Below are 15,269 nucleotides of genomic sequence, written 5' to 3' on the forward strand. Positions count from 1 at the left end.
GGACAAGAAAGCCAGGTTGGATTGGTGGAGTGAGAATAAGACTGTGGAAGGCTTGTCTGAGCGTGGGTACCAGGAACTCAGCTAGGACTACAGCTGCTAGTAAGCCGAAAGCCACGTGCAAGGCAACCCGCTGCCGCGCACCCAATCAGCGGCGAGGGGCTGGACTACAGAACTCCGCCCCTAGTTGCAATTGCTAAGGAAGCGCTTCCGCCTGGGAAGTCTGCGCCTGCGCAGTCTCCAGGCTCCACCCCTTTCCCCTCCCGCCAGAATGTTTCTTACGGCCAACATGGCCGCCCCCTGTGTGTCCTGCGTCCGAGTGCTTTCCCTTTGGCTCTCTCCCGCTGTTAGGGCTAGCCTCTGCCAGAGGCCCGGGTATTGGACAGCCTCGGCGGTTGGCTGGCAGACAGGGACCAGGTTCCAGGTAAGGTCCTGGGAGCTGGAGATGGCGGTCCGTGTGGTAGGGTGACGTGAAGCCGGCCCACCTTCCAGGGCTGCCAGAGCCCTCAGGTAGAGGTCGGAGGTCACGCTTGGGGGTCGGGGAATCGGCCGCGGACGGATCCTCTGCAGCCTCTCCCTGGGCTTTGAGGAGCAAAGGGTTCCGCAGATGGAAAGGGTGGCTGCCTGGGTCTTGTGATCCGTCCCGGGGTTGAAGGGGAGCCGAACTCTGCGCGACCCGGAAGATGTCGTGGGCAGAGACAGTCTGTGGAGCGAACAGAGACTTTACAAGTGCTCTGCGTTTGCGGAATTTCAGTTTTTGTAATTTTCCCGAAACTTTTTTTTTGTGTGTGACATTAGGAGAGCAGAATTTGACCGCTTCGCTCAATTCTGGGGTCGGTGTGAAGCTGGGATTTCTAGCTTGAGTCTTTGCTTGTCGCCCGTTTAATGTGGCTCATTAAAAGTGGGAGAAAACGAGCTTCGGCTGTAATTGCACTTAAGGTGTCTGTGGCATATTCTACCGGAGATTTCCAGTAGTCCTTTCGGTGGGTGTGCCCGTGACTCAGGAGGAGACCTAACTCTGAAGTCTTGTTACCTTGCAGGTTCTAATGGAAACCCAGGGAATAGCGCTCAGACGGTGTCCTGCAAGAGTAGACAGAGGAACAGGCCAAAAGAGAGGTCTCAAGAGATTGAGAACACGCGGTCAAACAAGTGGGGGGTGGAAAACAGAACAGTTTGAGTAGAAAGAGTACGAAATGTTGGAAAAGCAGTACTACCACCAGATATTGCCGAGAGGTTAAACGCTGGATCTTAGAACTGTTTTGCAAAATGACTGGCCACCTTTTTCTGTTATTTGATGTTGTAACATAAACCAATCTGTCCATTGATCTGTTAAACATCTGGGTTTCTTGGTTTTGAAAATTGGAAAATGTGTTGGACATTTTTATTTCTTCTATACATCTCTTTGAGACACATAATTGCATATGAGAGGAACTGTAGCATACAAAATATGTTTATTGGTAATGATTATATGGGGCAGGTGGCTCTCTCTTCCTCTCCTATATTCTGAACCTAGTGTACCCTTCTTCTTTCTCTTTATTCTTATAATTATGTGTAAACAAACACATTTTACAAAATGAGCCTTGCTGGGGTCACATCCCTTTTACCTTTTTAAATTATAGGGAAAATACATGTGTCTTTTATTATGTCTAAAGCTCATTCCGGCTGCTCACTACTTTCTTCCCACTGATGCATGCATACACATTGTCTTGTTACTTTTCTGTTGCTTCAAAAAGACACCTGAACAGGGAGAGACTGGGGTTGGCACAGGGTTTTGAAATCTTAAAGCCCAGCCCCCAGTGGGATACCTCTACCAACAAGCCCCCCCCCCCACATGTATGTATACACACACACAAAGACATTTAGAAACCTTTTTTTTTGTACAGTGCTTGTCGGAAATACTAATGTTTCTTAATGTTCATATTAAAAATCACTTACCCACTTCTGCATACAACATTAATAGCTGTATTTCTCTTGGGGCCTATGTTTTATAAAAAAAACACAAAAAACTAATGACTTTATGAGCAAATAAAACACTAACCAAGTAATTCCCTCCCCATTTCATATTTGGGTCATGTCCCATTAATTATGGAATCTCTTCAAAGGTCGTAAACAGCTTGAAAGGAGTAGAGGTAATAGAATAATAAAATGCATTTTACAAAGTGTTTTCATGTTTTGTTTACACTGGCAAGTGTATAGTAGGTACTGATATCAACAGAAACTGTGGGTGACAGTAAAAAGTTTTGAGAAACACTAATGTCACTAACATAAGGAAGCAAGCTTTACTTAGGTGTGACTTCTGGTTCTCACTTGGGACCCTTGCTAGCTGGCTTCCTCCTCTGCTGTCCTTACAGTATTTATGGGTTCTTACCCATTTCATATTATGCCTCAACACAACCACAAACTCTGAACATCCCAAATATATAGCAAATATATCCCAAATAGATAGCAGCCATATATGTGAGTGACCAAACTTTTCATAAAGTGCACCTGTACATGTTTGGATTCTGTAATGTGCTGTGAGAGATTTCCAGAAATAATACAGAAGAACCACAGACATGTATTTACCTGATTCAGTCTGGAGTCGACAGAGGGTGACACAGGTGATCAAAGGCAGCCCCCCAGGGAATGTGACAGTATATTGGAAGCTTCAGCAACAATTAGTCATTTCATATATATGAATGTACTTGTATAAGCTGTTTATATAGTATCTATAAATATTATGTAGTGATTATGCTCTAGAAAGATATAGTTGTACAACAATATAAAAGGGTGCATTATAGTCAGAGTAGGCTCTAGCAACAACAGATAATTGGTTAGAACTTAGGGACTGAGTCAGAGATTGGAGTTACCAAACCAGACACATTGTGACCACTACTTAATATGCCGATCCCTGAAAGAATGCATTTTGAGGGAAAGATTTGTTCATCTTTCAAACCAGTGGACACTGGAGAGCAAGTTTCAACCCTGCCTCTCTGTGGTCAGAGTTTATAGTATTTATGAGATAGAGGACAGTTGTCTGGGGTGTAGGAAAGGTAATCGGAGGTGGGTAAGAGTGCCTCGATGGTGGTGGTCTGTCATATATAACCAGCTTCCTGGATCTTCACACAGAACAGCTGTATTTTCTTTGTATTGCTATGATTAAAAACTCATGACCAAAAGCAAATTGGGGTAGGAAAGGGTCTTTTGAGATTAGAAGTTACAGTCCATCATCAAGGAGAGCAAGGCCAGGAGCCTTACTACATCAGTTATAAATCAAATCCCACAGGCTAATCTGATGGGGGCTGTCCCTCATTTGAGGGTATCTTTTTCCAGATGACTGTAGCTTGTGACAACTTGAAAAAACTAGCCAGCACATTGGCCATATTAGCATGAAGTCCAGAGGTCACTTGTTATTGGACAAAGAAAGAGCTGCCATTTACAAGGTTTGAGTTCTTTCCCAATTCTTGAAAAGCAGCATTGATCTTGTGATGTGTAGTTAGTGGTGTAATGTATAAGCTAGAAAAAGTCCACTGCTTAGCTAGTAGTCTCTAAGGTGGTAAAAGCAAGTAGCTAAAACAAATGGAGTAAAGGGTTAATCTTCCTTCAGTCTCAGTGGCATCAGGAGTTGGACATTTTGTTAAGTCCTCTTTCTGGTAGAGGAGGAGTTTGGTTTTTTTGTTTGTTTGTTTGTTTTTTTAAATTTTAAATTTGTCACAAGTAAACTAAATAGTGTTGGCGTTGTTGCGAACAGTTGATAGTTCCCTTTTATGGTGCTCTGGAAAAATTACATATGAGTTTAACAACCCTCTATGATAGAGTGAGTATGCTATTTTCGCTTTTTATATATTTATAGCTTTTTAAATAAAATTGGAAAACCACTGCTACTTTGAAAAATATTGCTGCAAATTTTGATGAGATAGATAGCCTTTTACTTTTTGTTTTCTAGTAAGCATTTTATTTAGTGCCTAGATCCTTAATTTTCACCATCCCAACATGATGCCCTTGCTTACTTGGATGGTCTCCCAGAGAAGGGGCATCACTGGCACACCTTCTGTGCTGTGGTTTCATGATAAATTTGTTCTTGTGTCTATGTAAGATCCCTATTCACTTTATTCTTCATGAACTCCCAACAATTGTAACATCTTAGATTTAGCGTATATCCATGTTGGTCTACAGTAAGGGCTTTATAAAAAATTACATTTTAATCAGTGACCAAAGGTACTTTGAATGATGCATGCTAAAGTTGACTTGCATCTTAACAGACATGTATTCAGTCTTGTAAATTATTTATCTTCCTTAGTTAATTTTTGACTGTATTATCACACACACACACATGTATGTATGTATGTATGGATATATATATGTATATATATATATATATATATATATATATATGAAAAGTGTATAAACATACACATATCAAAAGTACACAGGTCAAACTTTAGGACTTGTGCATGCTAATCAGATATTCTACCCAGTCCTAGAGTGTATATTTTTAACTATAGTTTTTTGGTAGTAGGGAAAAATAGTCTCTTTTGAAAGGTGTTTGCTGTATCGAAAGATGGCCTAGTCGGCCATCAATGGAAAGAGAGGCCCATTGGACTTGCAAACTTTATATGCCCCAATATAGGGGAATGCCAGGGCCAAAAGAATGGGAATGGGTGGGTAGGGAAGTGGGGGGCGCTATGGGGGACTTTTGGGATAGCATTGGAAATGTAATTGAGGAAAATATGTAATAAAAATATTAAAAATTAAAAAAAAAAGAAAGGTGTTTGCTCCCTTTAAGATGTTATCCTGTCCTAGACAAACTTTAGTGCATCTCTTATTGCCTTAATTATAAAAGTACCTGTCCACTGAAACTGATGTTTTCCTTATGTAGCCATTTATAACTTTATTGTTAGAGAGCTTGGTAATAGATGTTACCATCATGGCTTTCTCTTTTTCTACTTCCTACCCACTCTGCCTCCCCAGGGTGGTTAGTGTACATCCAGACATGCTGTTATCAGACATAATCTCTGTACAGTCCATCTCTAACAGAACCAGGGTTTTTCTTCTCTAAACATAGTTGCCATACAACCATTGTAGCTAAAGTGAATAATGATTTTCTCACAGCACTGCTTATGCTTGCCATAGTCACATTTCCCTAACAGTTGCACTCATAACTTTTGATTGTTATTGGGTTGTTTTAATCATCATTCAGTTATGGTCTATATGTTTTATTTGGTTGGTAAATATGCTGAATGTCTTAATATAGGTGATTGTGGAGTGAAAATGAGTGGTGATTTTTTTATTGGCAGGTTTTTTTTTTGTTTGTTTGTTTTTTGTTTTTTTTAATTTACGTGAGTATATTGTAGCTGTCTTCAGACACACCAGAAGAGGGCATCAGATCCCATTACAGAGGGTTGTGAGCCACAAAATGGTTGCAGGGAATTGAATTCAGGATCTCTGGATGAGCAGTCAGTGCTCTTAACCACTGAGCCATCTCTCCAGCCCTGTCTCATTTAATCTCCATGACCGCATTCTAATTATATTGAGCCTGCTGTTGATCTTTAGATTTTGTGTTTTTCCTTCCCAGAGAATTCCCCAGCCCCTGCCTGCTTTCACATGTAACTGCGTGCTCTCTTTTTTAACTTCTTTGTTTCTAATGGTGCGGGAGAGATGGCTCAGGAGTTAAGAGCATGTGTTGCTTTTGCAGAAGAACTGGATTCAGCTCCCAGCGCACATGCCAAATGAGCACAGTTGTCTGTAACTTCAGTTCCAGGAGATGCAGTGCTCTCTTCTGGCCATGTGCTGTATATTCAGGCGAGCCGGGACACACAGACACGTTTTTTAAAAAGCTATTAAAGATCACGAAACTAAAATGCTCATTAGTATATATTAATTATGCAAGATAGGTTTCATTATCACATCTTCATCCGTATTCCTAGTGAATATTGAGCATCCTCCCTGCTCTCCTCCCTTGCCCACCTCCACTTGTCTCACCTAGCAGTCCCTTTATACTTGTTGTCTTTTGATTTTTCTCTAGGCTTTTGAACCAGAGAGTTTCATTAGAATTGTGTACAGGAACATGGGTACCTTTTACCTAGTTAAATCAGACACCTTTCTTTTGCCTGTATCTGGAAGCTTCTAATTGATACAACTGTACATATAGTCAAAAAAAAAAGCTTACTATAACTCCTCTATTGGAGCCCGTATATAGTTTCTTTCCAGTCACCTTTTTTTTTTTTTTCCTAACGTGAATTCAGTCTTTACCTTTTTGAAAATTCCTCCAAGTGTTTTCCCACCTTTCCTATGTAGGTTAGCACCACAGTCTTCTTTGTTACCTTTTTATCCATTTAAACTAAAAAGAAACCACCCAATAGTGCTATAATACCATTAAAGTAAGTAATGTTGACACTGGCATCTGGCCAAATCTGGGACATCATAGCTGTCAGGATGTGTCTGTCTCTTTGGCAGTCAGCTTGATTAAAATTATAATTGTCTGACCTACTGATTATCTTTAGAAAGAAACAAATTTGTCACACTGTGTCTACTATTCCTTGAACAAAAATCTCATGAATGTTCTGGCATTATCACTGACTGCATTTGGGGATGGAAGCTATAGCTGATCCTGTCAGAACTGTTTCACAGTGGCAAAGAAATTATCTTCTGGAATTAAGTGTTTGGCCAAAAAGCTGCTTTTCTGCTTTGTTTTTCATTCAGCATCACCTTAATGGACTGTACCAAAGAGTATTTGGGGTGTGTGTGTGTATTATGTGAATTCATTGCTAGAATAATTCATATCTCTAAGAAATGTATTCATTGGGCTATTTCTTATGATATAACAAGTATTGTGAATTTCAGGATGTTGTATTTTTATGTGTTTAAGGAAAGATCCTAAAGAGCTTTTATGAAAAATGTTCCAAATTAGGGACATCTCCAAAAGTCTATTTAAGTGAACAGTAAAAACTTTACTGTTTGTAAATATATTTAGGCATCACTTATGTTAAAATTAGGAAACTGTCATCTCATGTCACAAACTCCAGAGAATATGATTGACAAGTGAAGAAACAAGTCAAGTGAGGCAACAACCCTTAAAGTCAACAATCAACTCTTTGACTTCAGAAAATGCTAAAATGTGGGAATCAAAGACATAAAGGACCAGTGGCCCAGGTAGATGCCAAGCCTGCAAATGGACGCTCACTCAGCTGAGTGGGAGCACCCACAGCAGGCCTTCTCTCTTGCACTTTCTATTCTTTGTGCTCCCAACGCATTTGTCTTAATTCTCAATTGCAAGACCACATTAATAGAATTTTTCTGTCACAGTATATAGTTAGATTTGTCCATATTATTATTGAATTACTGTTGGTAATCTACTGTGCCTATTTAAACTTAAGCTTATATAGAAATAGTAGATAGGATTTTGAGCTGTCTGGGGGTTCAGTTACCCCTGGGGGCTTGGAATGTTCCTCTCTACAAAATAACGCCCGCCCCCCCCAAGAAAAACCCAACCAACTAAAAAAATCCCTCGTCTTTTTACCACAACCATTTTACATTACATCAAGGACATTCTTAATAAGTTTGGGCGAGGGGGGTCTCTGTGAGTTGGGGCATGACCGGCTATGCCTAAGCGAAGCTGTCAAGGCATGGATTTTGAAGATAGACCAGCAGCAAAACTTATAATCTAGAGTGGCTGCAGGAAATGGGAAGGACTGCAGAAATGAAGTTTTAAGAACTGTACAGAAGGTAAAAACCAAGGGGTCAGAAATAGACCAAGAACATTTATATAAGCAGAAAAGATCATTGCCATGACTGAAATGCAGAATATTGGGAAAATTGAGTGGGTATTATTTAATTTCCATAGCTGATAGAAAACTTTAAAAAAAGTAAACATAAATGGTAAGATGGAAGCTATTAAAATCAATGTAAACAGGATGTTTTCATGTATTAAAAGCTCTGGTTATACACATGCATGCATGCACACACACACCCACACACACACACACACACACACACACACACATACACTTTCTAGTGGCTAGAATTTAAATGAAAAGTAGAGACATTGTATTCCAGGGTAGCATAAGTAGGAGGTTGACAGGGTTGCATTATGAGCCTACTGTTGAATTCAAGATAAAGTGCTTCATAAGGTGGGAAAGGTTTTAGTGCTAAAGGGTGCCATGTGCTCTAGCGTGCAGCTCTCTTCAGCTGCTGCATCAAGTATACCACTGTAGCATATAAGTTGATGGGAAAGGAAAATTGACAAGGAAATTATTACAGACACAGTATGGATGGACTTCTGGCTGCACCATTATGAAGTGCTTGTTTTGTAGTTTCTCCATGTGTACTTTAAACTGTATTACTGCCTTCTGCATGGGAAGGATTTAGTGTTAGGACCAGCAGGTCGTTCTTCAGTTACAGGGTCCTGAGAGAGAAGCAGATCAAAAGCTAAGGGGATAGAAGACCTTGGGATCTGGAGGTCTTGCATAAGCTATGTCATATGTCCAGCAAGCTTAGTAAGAAGAACAGCTTCTTACTATTTTGCAGGGAAAAAATTGGACAGAGCCAGCAAAAAGCTGACAGTGGGTCAAAAGTCAGTGGGAGCTAATTGAGAGTGTTTGTACTAGAGGAACAAGGAGGACTTCAGACTGATAGCTGGTAGCCCCTTAGGGTAGGAAGAGTTGAGATTTCTGGCTCTCAACTTCTCTAAGGCCCTGTCCCCAGGCTATTACTGACTCTGCAGAGTATATTCCTGGTTTTAGAGAAGGAGCTATGTCCTCCATACATCAGAACTCAGGGAAAGCATAGGATCAGCCTAGCCCTCAACCCTCTGGAAGAGCAACAAGTTCTCTTAACCATTGAATCATTTCTCCAATCCAGGTTGTCCGTCTGTCTGTCTGTCTATTTGTTTGAGACAGGCCCAGGCTGACCTCTGACTTGGCATATAGCAATTAAAGTTGTGTGTTGTCATGTCCAACTTCAAGTAGTTTCAAACACATACCTTTATCACAGATCTCTCCTGTGCACAGCCACAGAACCATCTACTTTCTGGGGTGTTTATCAGACATCTCAACCTCAGCTCTCCTGCAGTTGGACTATTAACTTCATACCCCGATTGTGCCTCTCTAGAAGCCCTTCCTGCAGAGCATGGACTCCCATTCACCTGAGGCTCGGACCCAGTGCCTGTGGATGGCTGCTGGAAAGTGTAATGTAACCTGAGAGACTGTCCTCGGGGTTACTTTAAACCTTGGGTTCAATAAACTGCATTTGAGTGCACTCTCCTCACCATGACCAAAATATCTGTTTGTACTGTGTGCAGATCTTCCTGGTATTGAGACAGTTGAAATGGTAATCTATTGTATTGCTTTTGCCCACAAATTCATGCTTTTGCCTGGATTTTTGAAGCAGAAAAGCATTTTTTTATTGCTTACATAGTAAGATTCCTCATTGCTGAAATTAGACCTAGAATCATAAAAACAACCAGCTAAAAGAATATGTAAAATATTAAACATCTTATATGATGAAATTCCTAGATTGAAGAAATGGGTGCTCTAGTCTTCGAGCAATGGAATTAAAGTAGGCTCTGTCTGTCTTCCCATAGAGGATGTGCTGAGCTTGCTTCATGCTCAAGACCGCAGGCAGTGCCTGCCCAGCTCTACCTATGCTGTGCTTTCCCCATTAATTACCTGCGATAAGATTTACTCTTATGAATTAGACACAGTAAGAGCTTAACAAGCATTAACTAATAACAAAATACAGCAGGTATAGAGAGCAGTATGTAAGTTAGGTGGATATATCGCTCTCCACTGGAGAGTAAACGTGACCCACTCATTCTCTCCTCCTCAGGTAACTGAGTCCAGGAAAGACAAAGGCAGGCAGGACACAGTGCCGGGACCTGAGCCCCTGGGGTCTCGTTTTTACTTATTAATAGTAACACCGTGCAAAGCATCGTTTGGGAATATAATTGTTGAGTAATTATATTTTTCAAAGGTGAAGCTCTGCTTTCCTAAGCAAAAATAAACTAAGGTTTTATGGAATTTTAAATTGCTGTTTCTTGCCCATTAAAGTGTGGGTTAAAATAGTTTTCACTCAATTAATTCACTGGCTATTCAGAATGTAAGTTTTACTGTTAATTGGGTATTGTAATATTTTCTATTTTTTCTTTCATTTTTGTTGCAACTGTAGTAGCAATTTACTGTAGAATGTTCTGAATTTAGGATTCTCAGAAAGGAAGGAGAAACATGTAGGAAGGACGGGCCTGTGTGTGTGAAGGAGATTTTTAATGTGTATGAGACCGAAGTAAGGGTATTACTGAGATTGTGAGTCTGAAATCTAAGTATTATTAGCAGTGTTTAAAGTCACTGCGGCAGAGACAAAATGGTGCAGTTCAGATTTGAAGAGAAGACTAGAAAGGTATGTCTTATTTTAATATTTGACACTGTTCATTGAAGGTTAAGGGCTCCTGCCTTGGGAGTATTTCCTTGCGTTGTAGCATAGGAGGACACACAACAGCAAGTGTGTGATAACTGCTGCCTCAAGGATGACAGGGAAAAACAAGACAGAAAGCCTTCATTTGCACAGAGAGCATGTTGAGCCAGGTTTACCAGAAATCTTAACATTGAGTCATTATAGGGTCATTATCTTCATTATCTTCATTTTTATATGTGTATGATATGAGAGAGAGAGAAGTCCTAAGCCATACTTTGTGTTTCTCCTTCAAACAGGGTGTGCCCACAGGCCACAGCACTATCCTCAACCCTCGTGTCTGGTTGAGTCGTGCATTTGCCTGTTTGTTTGTATTTTGAGAGGTCTGTTTATGTATCCCTGCAGGTATACCAAGTCTGGAAAACTTGTTCTGTAGACCAGGTCACCCTCATACCCACCCTGTAAGCACCGCTGCCTTCTGCGTGCTGGTTAAAGGTGTTCTGCCCGGTTTTGTATGTTTGTTTGCTTTAAGTGGTGATTTTCTCTTTATTCCTTATGTATCCAGTATGAGAGCTCACTGTCACCAACCAAACAGGACAAATGTGCTTATAGTCAGGAGGCACAGTGTACTGCTTGCAGGGCTTGACTCAGACGTGCTGAGCTGCTACTGAATCAATGGACTTGCAAGGTTTTGAGCAGAGGTTAGTTCTAGCACTTTGGTTGGGTGCTCTACCTCTTTTCTTTGTTACAGAATGCCTGTTAACTAAGGATGACAAATTATACTTTGTTGTATTTAGAGACAGTGGCCTGCTAATTCACTGTTTAATTTCAAATACTTTCTTTTCTTTCTATTTATGTCCCTTAGCTATCAAAGCTAATACATACCACAGTTGTAACAACAAAGAAAAATGTCCAAGCCTCAAGACAGGAATCATATACAGAAGATTTTATTAAAAAGCAGATTGAAGAATTCAATATAGGGAAAAGGCACTTAGCCAACATGATGGGAGAAGACCCGGAAACTTTTACTGAAGAGGATATTGATGTGAGTACAGTTAACTCCAGTGGGAAAGTGACTCTACAGGGCTGCGGGTCTGGACAGCACTGCTCTTAGCATAAACCCCTCGACTGCAAAGTTTACATCGGGTTATCAGAATAAGGGAAGACGCCTCTACTGTGGCAGTTTGGAAACATTTCTTTTTCTTTTTTCTTCCTTTCTGATACTTCACGTTGTTTGAGTAATTTTTAAAATGAATTCTGCTTTGATAAATGTACTTTGGCTTGTTTCCTATTTGTTTTTATTTTCTGTTTTCGCCATCTTCTTCCCCTTGGCTAGAGAAAAAAAATTTAATGTAATACTCAGAACCATAATTTCAAAGAGATATGCCACTCTGTTTGAAGCCTCACAAACTGTGTTCTGTTTTATATCCAGAAATGAGTGGCTTTCTTGATTTTTGATTCAAGGCCATCGAAACCTCTTAAGTACTTGTACAGTATTTGGGGATGTTACTTTGTTGTGTAGTTTAGATGATTTTATGTGTTGTAATAGAAGTACAGACAAGGAAAATCCCATAAGTAAGTTTTTGCCAATGTGTTTATTAAATATATATTTAAATTTTCAAAATGAGGATGTATTCTATGTCTGAGCATTTTGCCTGTTTGTATGTTTGTATGTATGTATGTATGTATGTATGTTTACCAGTGCACAATTGGTGCCTACAGAAGTTAGCAAAGGGCATCAGATCCCTTAGAATTGGAGTTGCATGTGGTTGTGAGCCACTACATGGGTGCTAGGAACTGAAATCAGAGCTTCTGCAAGAGCAACAGGCACTCCTGACCACAGAGCCATTTCTCTAGCCCTGGATTTTTTTTTTTTCCAAATTTGTTTATATGAGTACTATTATTAAAATCATCTCTACCCTTCCTTCTTGCCCTCCAACTCCTGAATGTCCTCTTCTCCTTTATAAATTCATGACTTCTTTATTGTTCACACACACACCCTACTGAGTTGGTTTAATGTTGCTTTTATGTACTTGTGTTTAGGGCTGACCACAGCTGTTGGGATTGAATAACCTATCAGGGGCTTGTCCCTAGAAAAAAACTGACCTGACATGTCTGTCTGTCTGTCTTGTCTTTTCCCTCTACCCATTACTCCCAGCAGCCTCCTATTGCCTACAGGGATGGACCTCGTGAAATTTTCCCTAATTACATTGGCATATTGATTGGTAGTATTGTTAGCCAATCTTGTTAGCAATAATATTATTGAGGTTTCATGGATGCATCTTCCTTGTCCTGTGTAGATACTACACGTTAGGCACCCCAGTCCTATGGCCATTCCCTGAGCAGGAAGTGTAGGGGTTATATTGATACCATTTGGGGTTGTGTCTACCATGGCCACTTACTTTATCCATTTTAACCAGCTGCAGACCTCTGTTCTGTAATGGTCTTCGTCTGATGCAGAACGAAGCTTCTTGGGCTGGAGAGATGGCTCAGTGGTTAAGAGTACTGACTGCTCTTCCAGAGGTCCTGAGTTCAGTTCGCAAAACTTACATGGTGGCTCACAGCCACCTGGAATTGGATCCGATGCCCTCTTCTGGTGTGTCAGAAACAGACAGGGACTCACATGAAATAAATAAATAAATCTGTAAGGAAAAAAGAAGCTTCATTGATGAGGGGTGAGAGCTACACTCATCAAGCTGGGTGACCCTAGCTAGCCATGGAGTGTGGGATGGCTGGGTGGGGAGTACTTTTAGCGTTGCTAGACTCCCCAGAGAAGAAGGAAGCAGGAAATTTAATAACTGTACAGGTGGATCTTACTTTTTAAAAGCAAAATCTAATATTGCTCTATATTTTAACTGAAGAATAACATTTTTAAAAACTTTGCATTGTGAATTTCATGTCAGGCACCCCAGTCCCACTCATTTCTCCCTCCTCTCCTACTTGCCCTCCACCCTTGCAACCTCCTCCCCAGCAGGGGAAAAAAATTTCGTTGTGGAAGCTGTCGTGTGTCCCAGTATGTCCCACAGGATACTCCTTTTCTACTCTTCCCTGCTTGCAGATGTTCATTGTTTTGATTTGTTTTGATCTGATATGGGGCCTCTGGCTTCTGCTACGCTAATGATACTGGAATCTCACTGGGACTCCTCTGTTGTTGCCCTGGGTCAGATCTTTGAATCTAAAGGCCCAGCCCCTTCATGCACTCCAGCAGTTCATCGATGGTGTAGATGTCTGGGTGGGCCAATTCAAAGCCCTGGATCTGGACCTGAGAGGTATCTGGCTCTCCCACTCTCCCACCCTCAGGGTCAGCTCACTAGCAACAACACCCACGCCAACCCTCAACCAGGGCCAGCTCTACTCTGCCACCCAGGTGAGGTACAGGGCCTGCTCTCCCAAGATGTGCAGCTGGTGAGGTACTTGGCCAATTTTTCCACTCTCATGACTCCAGATCCAGTGCTTCTGCCTGCCGTATATGGCAAGGGACAAGGGAGGGGAAGAGGGTGCTTCTCCCTTATCTATGCTACTGCCTAGCAGACAAGAAGCAGGGCTGGCTCCCCCATAGTTATGCCTTTGGGGGCTGGCTCACCCATAATCCCCACATGCAGGGCCAGCCCTACTGTGGTGCCCGGGTGAGGTGTAAGACTTATTACTTCATGAGAGCTGGGCCAGGGCCAGACCTCCTGCTCTCATGACCTTAGATATGTCTCCTGCCTGCCATTGGTGGCAAGGGACATGTGAGGGTGATCTCTCCCTCCCTGTACAGAAGACAAGTGATTGGGCCAGCTCTCAACCAGGCTCAAGCCCTCAGGACTGGCTTTCACATCCCACCTTCCCACACCCACCCTGCCCCACTCCACCACCATGTGCTCTACTGTGCTGCCCAGGCAAGGTATGGGCCACTCTTCTGAGTGCTGCAGCTGGTGAGGGGCAAGGACAGCTCTTCTGTGATGTCTAGGTGAGGGGGGTGTGGCCATTTCTGCACAGTAATCAGACATCAACATGTCCCTAGCCAGCAGCCAAGACCAGGGATGTCCCTCTGACTTTTGGTGGTAACAAACCTTTGCTGCTTCAGGGACATAGGCCCATATATGACCCTGGTGGCAGCACAGAGCAGGACCCAACCGAGGTTGGTCCCAGGTGGCATCACATCAGGCTGCTCCTCACTACCCTTAACTCTTCAGTTCTGCCTTCATTGTACCCACATCCTTTTGTTTCTCTTTCTCTTCTCAGTCTCCACCACTTGCTCTTCTTAGAGGTGCCCAGGGTCTCTGACTATCTAGGGTCTTCTCAGGAGTGGTTTCAGGAGTGCTATTTCCTGCTCACGTTATGGTGCAGGTCAGGGGTCATCTCTGGCATGGTCTGTGTGTTGTTGTCTGGTCTGCCCCCCCCCCCCCCCCACACACACACACAACTTCCCACTGGACTGGTGGTTGACTCATGCTAGCTTTCTGTCCAGACCCCATGGCACTGGTCTAGTGGCCATTTTGTGTGCCCTTCCCCCAGCCTTGAGTAAGCCAAACAAAACAGACCTTGAGTGGGCTAAACAGACCTTGAGAGCTTGCCACAATGGTTTTACAACCTAGGTGGAGTTGCAGCATTTGCAGCTTCCTACAGGAACTTTGAGGAATTGACCACCTGCTGAGCTTGCTTTGCAACTCAGTCCAGCTGAAACAAAGGATGGGTCTGTGGGTTCTCCCTATATAAACACGGTGCTGAATATGAAACCTTGAGCCTTGATCAGAAACTTTGTCTTGGCTTCATCCTTCTCTCCAGGTCCCTTTTCCAAAAAGCTTCAAAGCATCAGGTCCTTTTTCATTTCCTGCCCCCTTTTCAGGTAACCGAGTTAATCCATAGCCACTGGATGGCCACAATTTCAGGCACTCCTTGCCTGG

General features: G+C 42.1%; 1 protein-coding gene across 1 annotated transcript in view; it reads left to right on the top strand.

The window, feature by feature from the left end:
- Positions 1–261: 261 nt before the first annotated feature.
- Mrps9 (mitochondrial ribosomal protein S9) overlaps positions 262–15,269 on the top strand; it is a 60,520-nt gene continuing 45,512 nt past the window's right edge. The window contains exons 1-2 of the mRNA XM_021161505.2: positions 262–421; positions 11,246–11,425. Coding sequence (XP_021017164.1) covers positions 269–421; positions 11,246–11,425 — 333 coding nt within the window. The 5' untranslated portion in view covers positions 262–268. The remainder of the gene's footprint in view (positions 422–11,245; positions 11,426–15,269) is intronic.

This window comes from Mus caroli, unplaced genomic scaffold (genome assembly GCF_978045245.1).
Source record: "Mus caroli unplaced genomic scaffold, Mus_caroli_1 scaffold_1, whole genome shotgun sequence".
NCBI classification, from domain to species: Eukaryota; Metazoa; Chordata; class Mammalia; order Rodentia; family Muridae; genus Mus; species Mus caroli.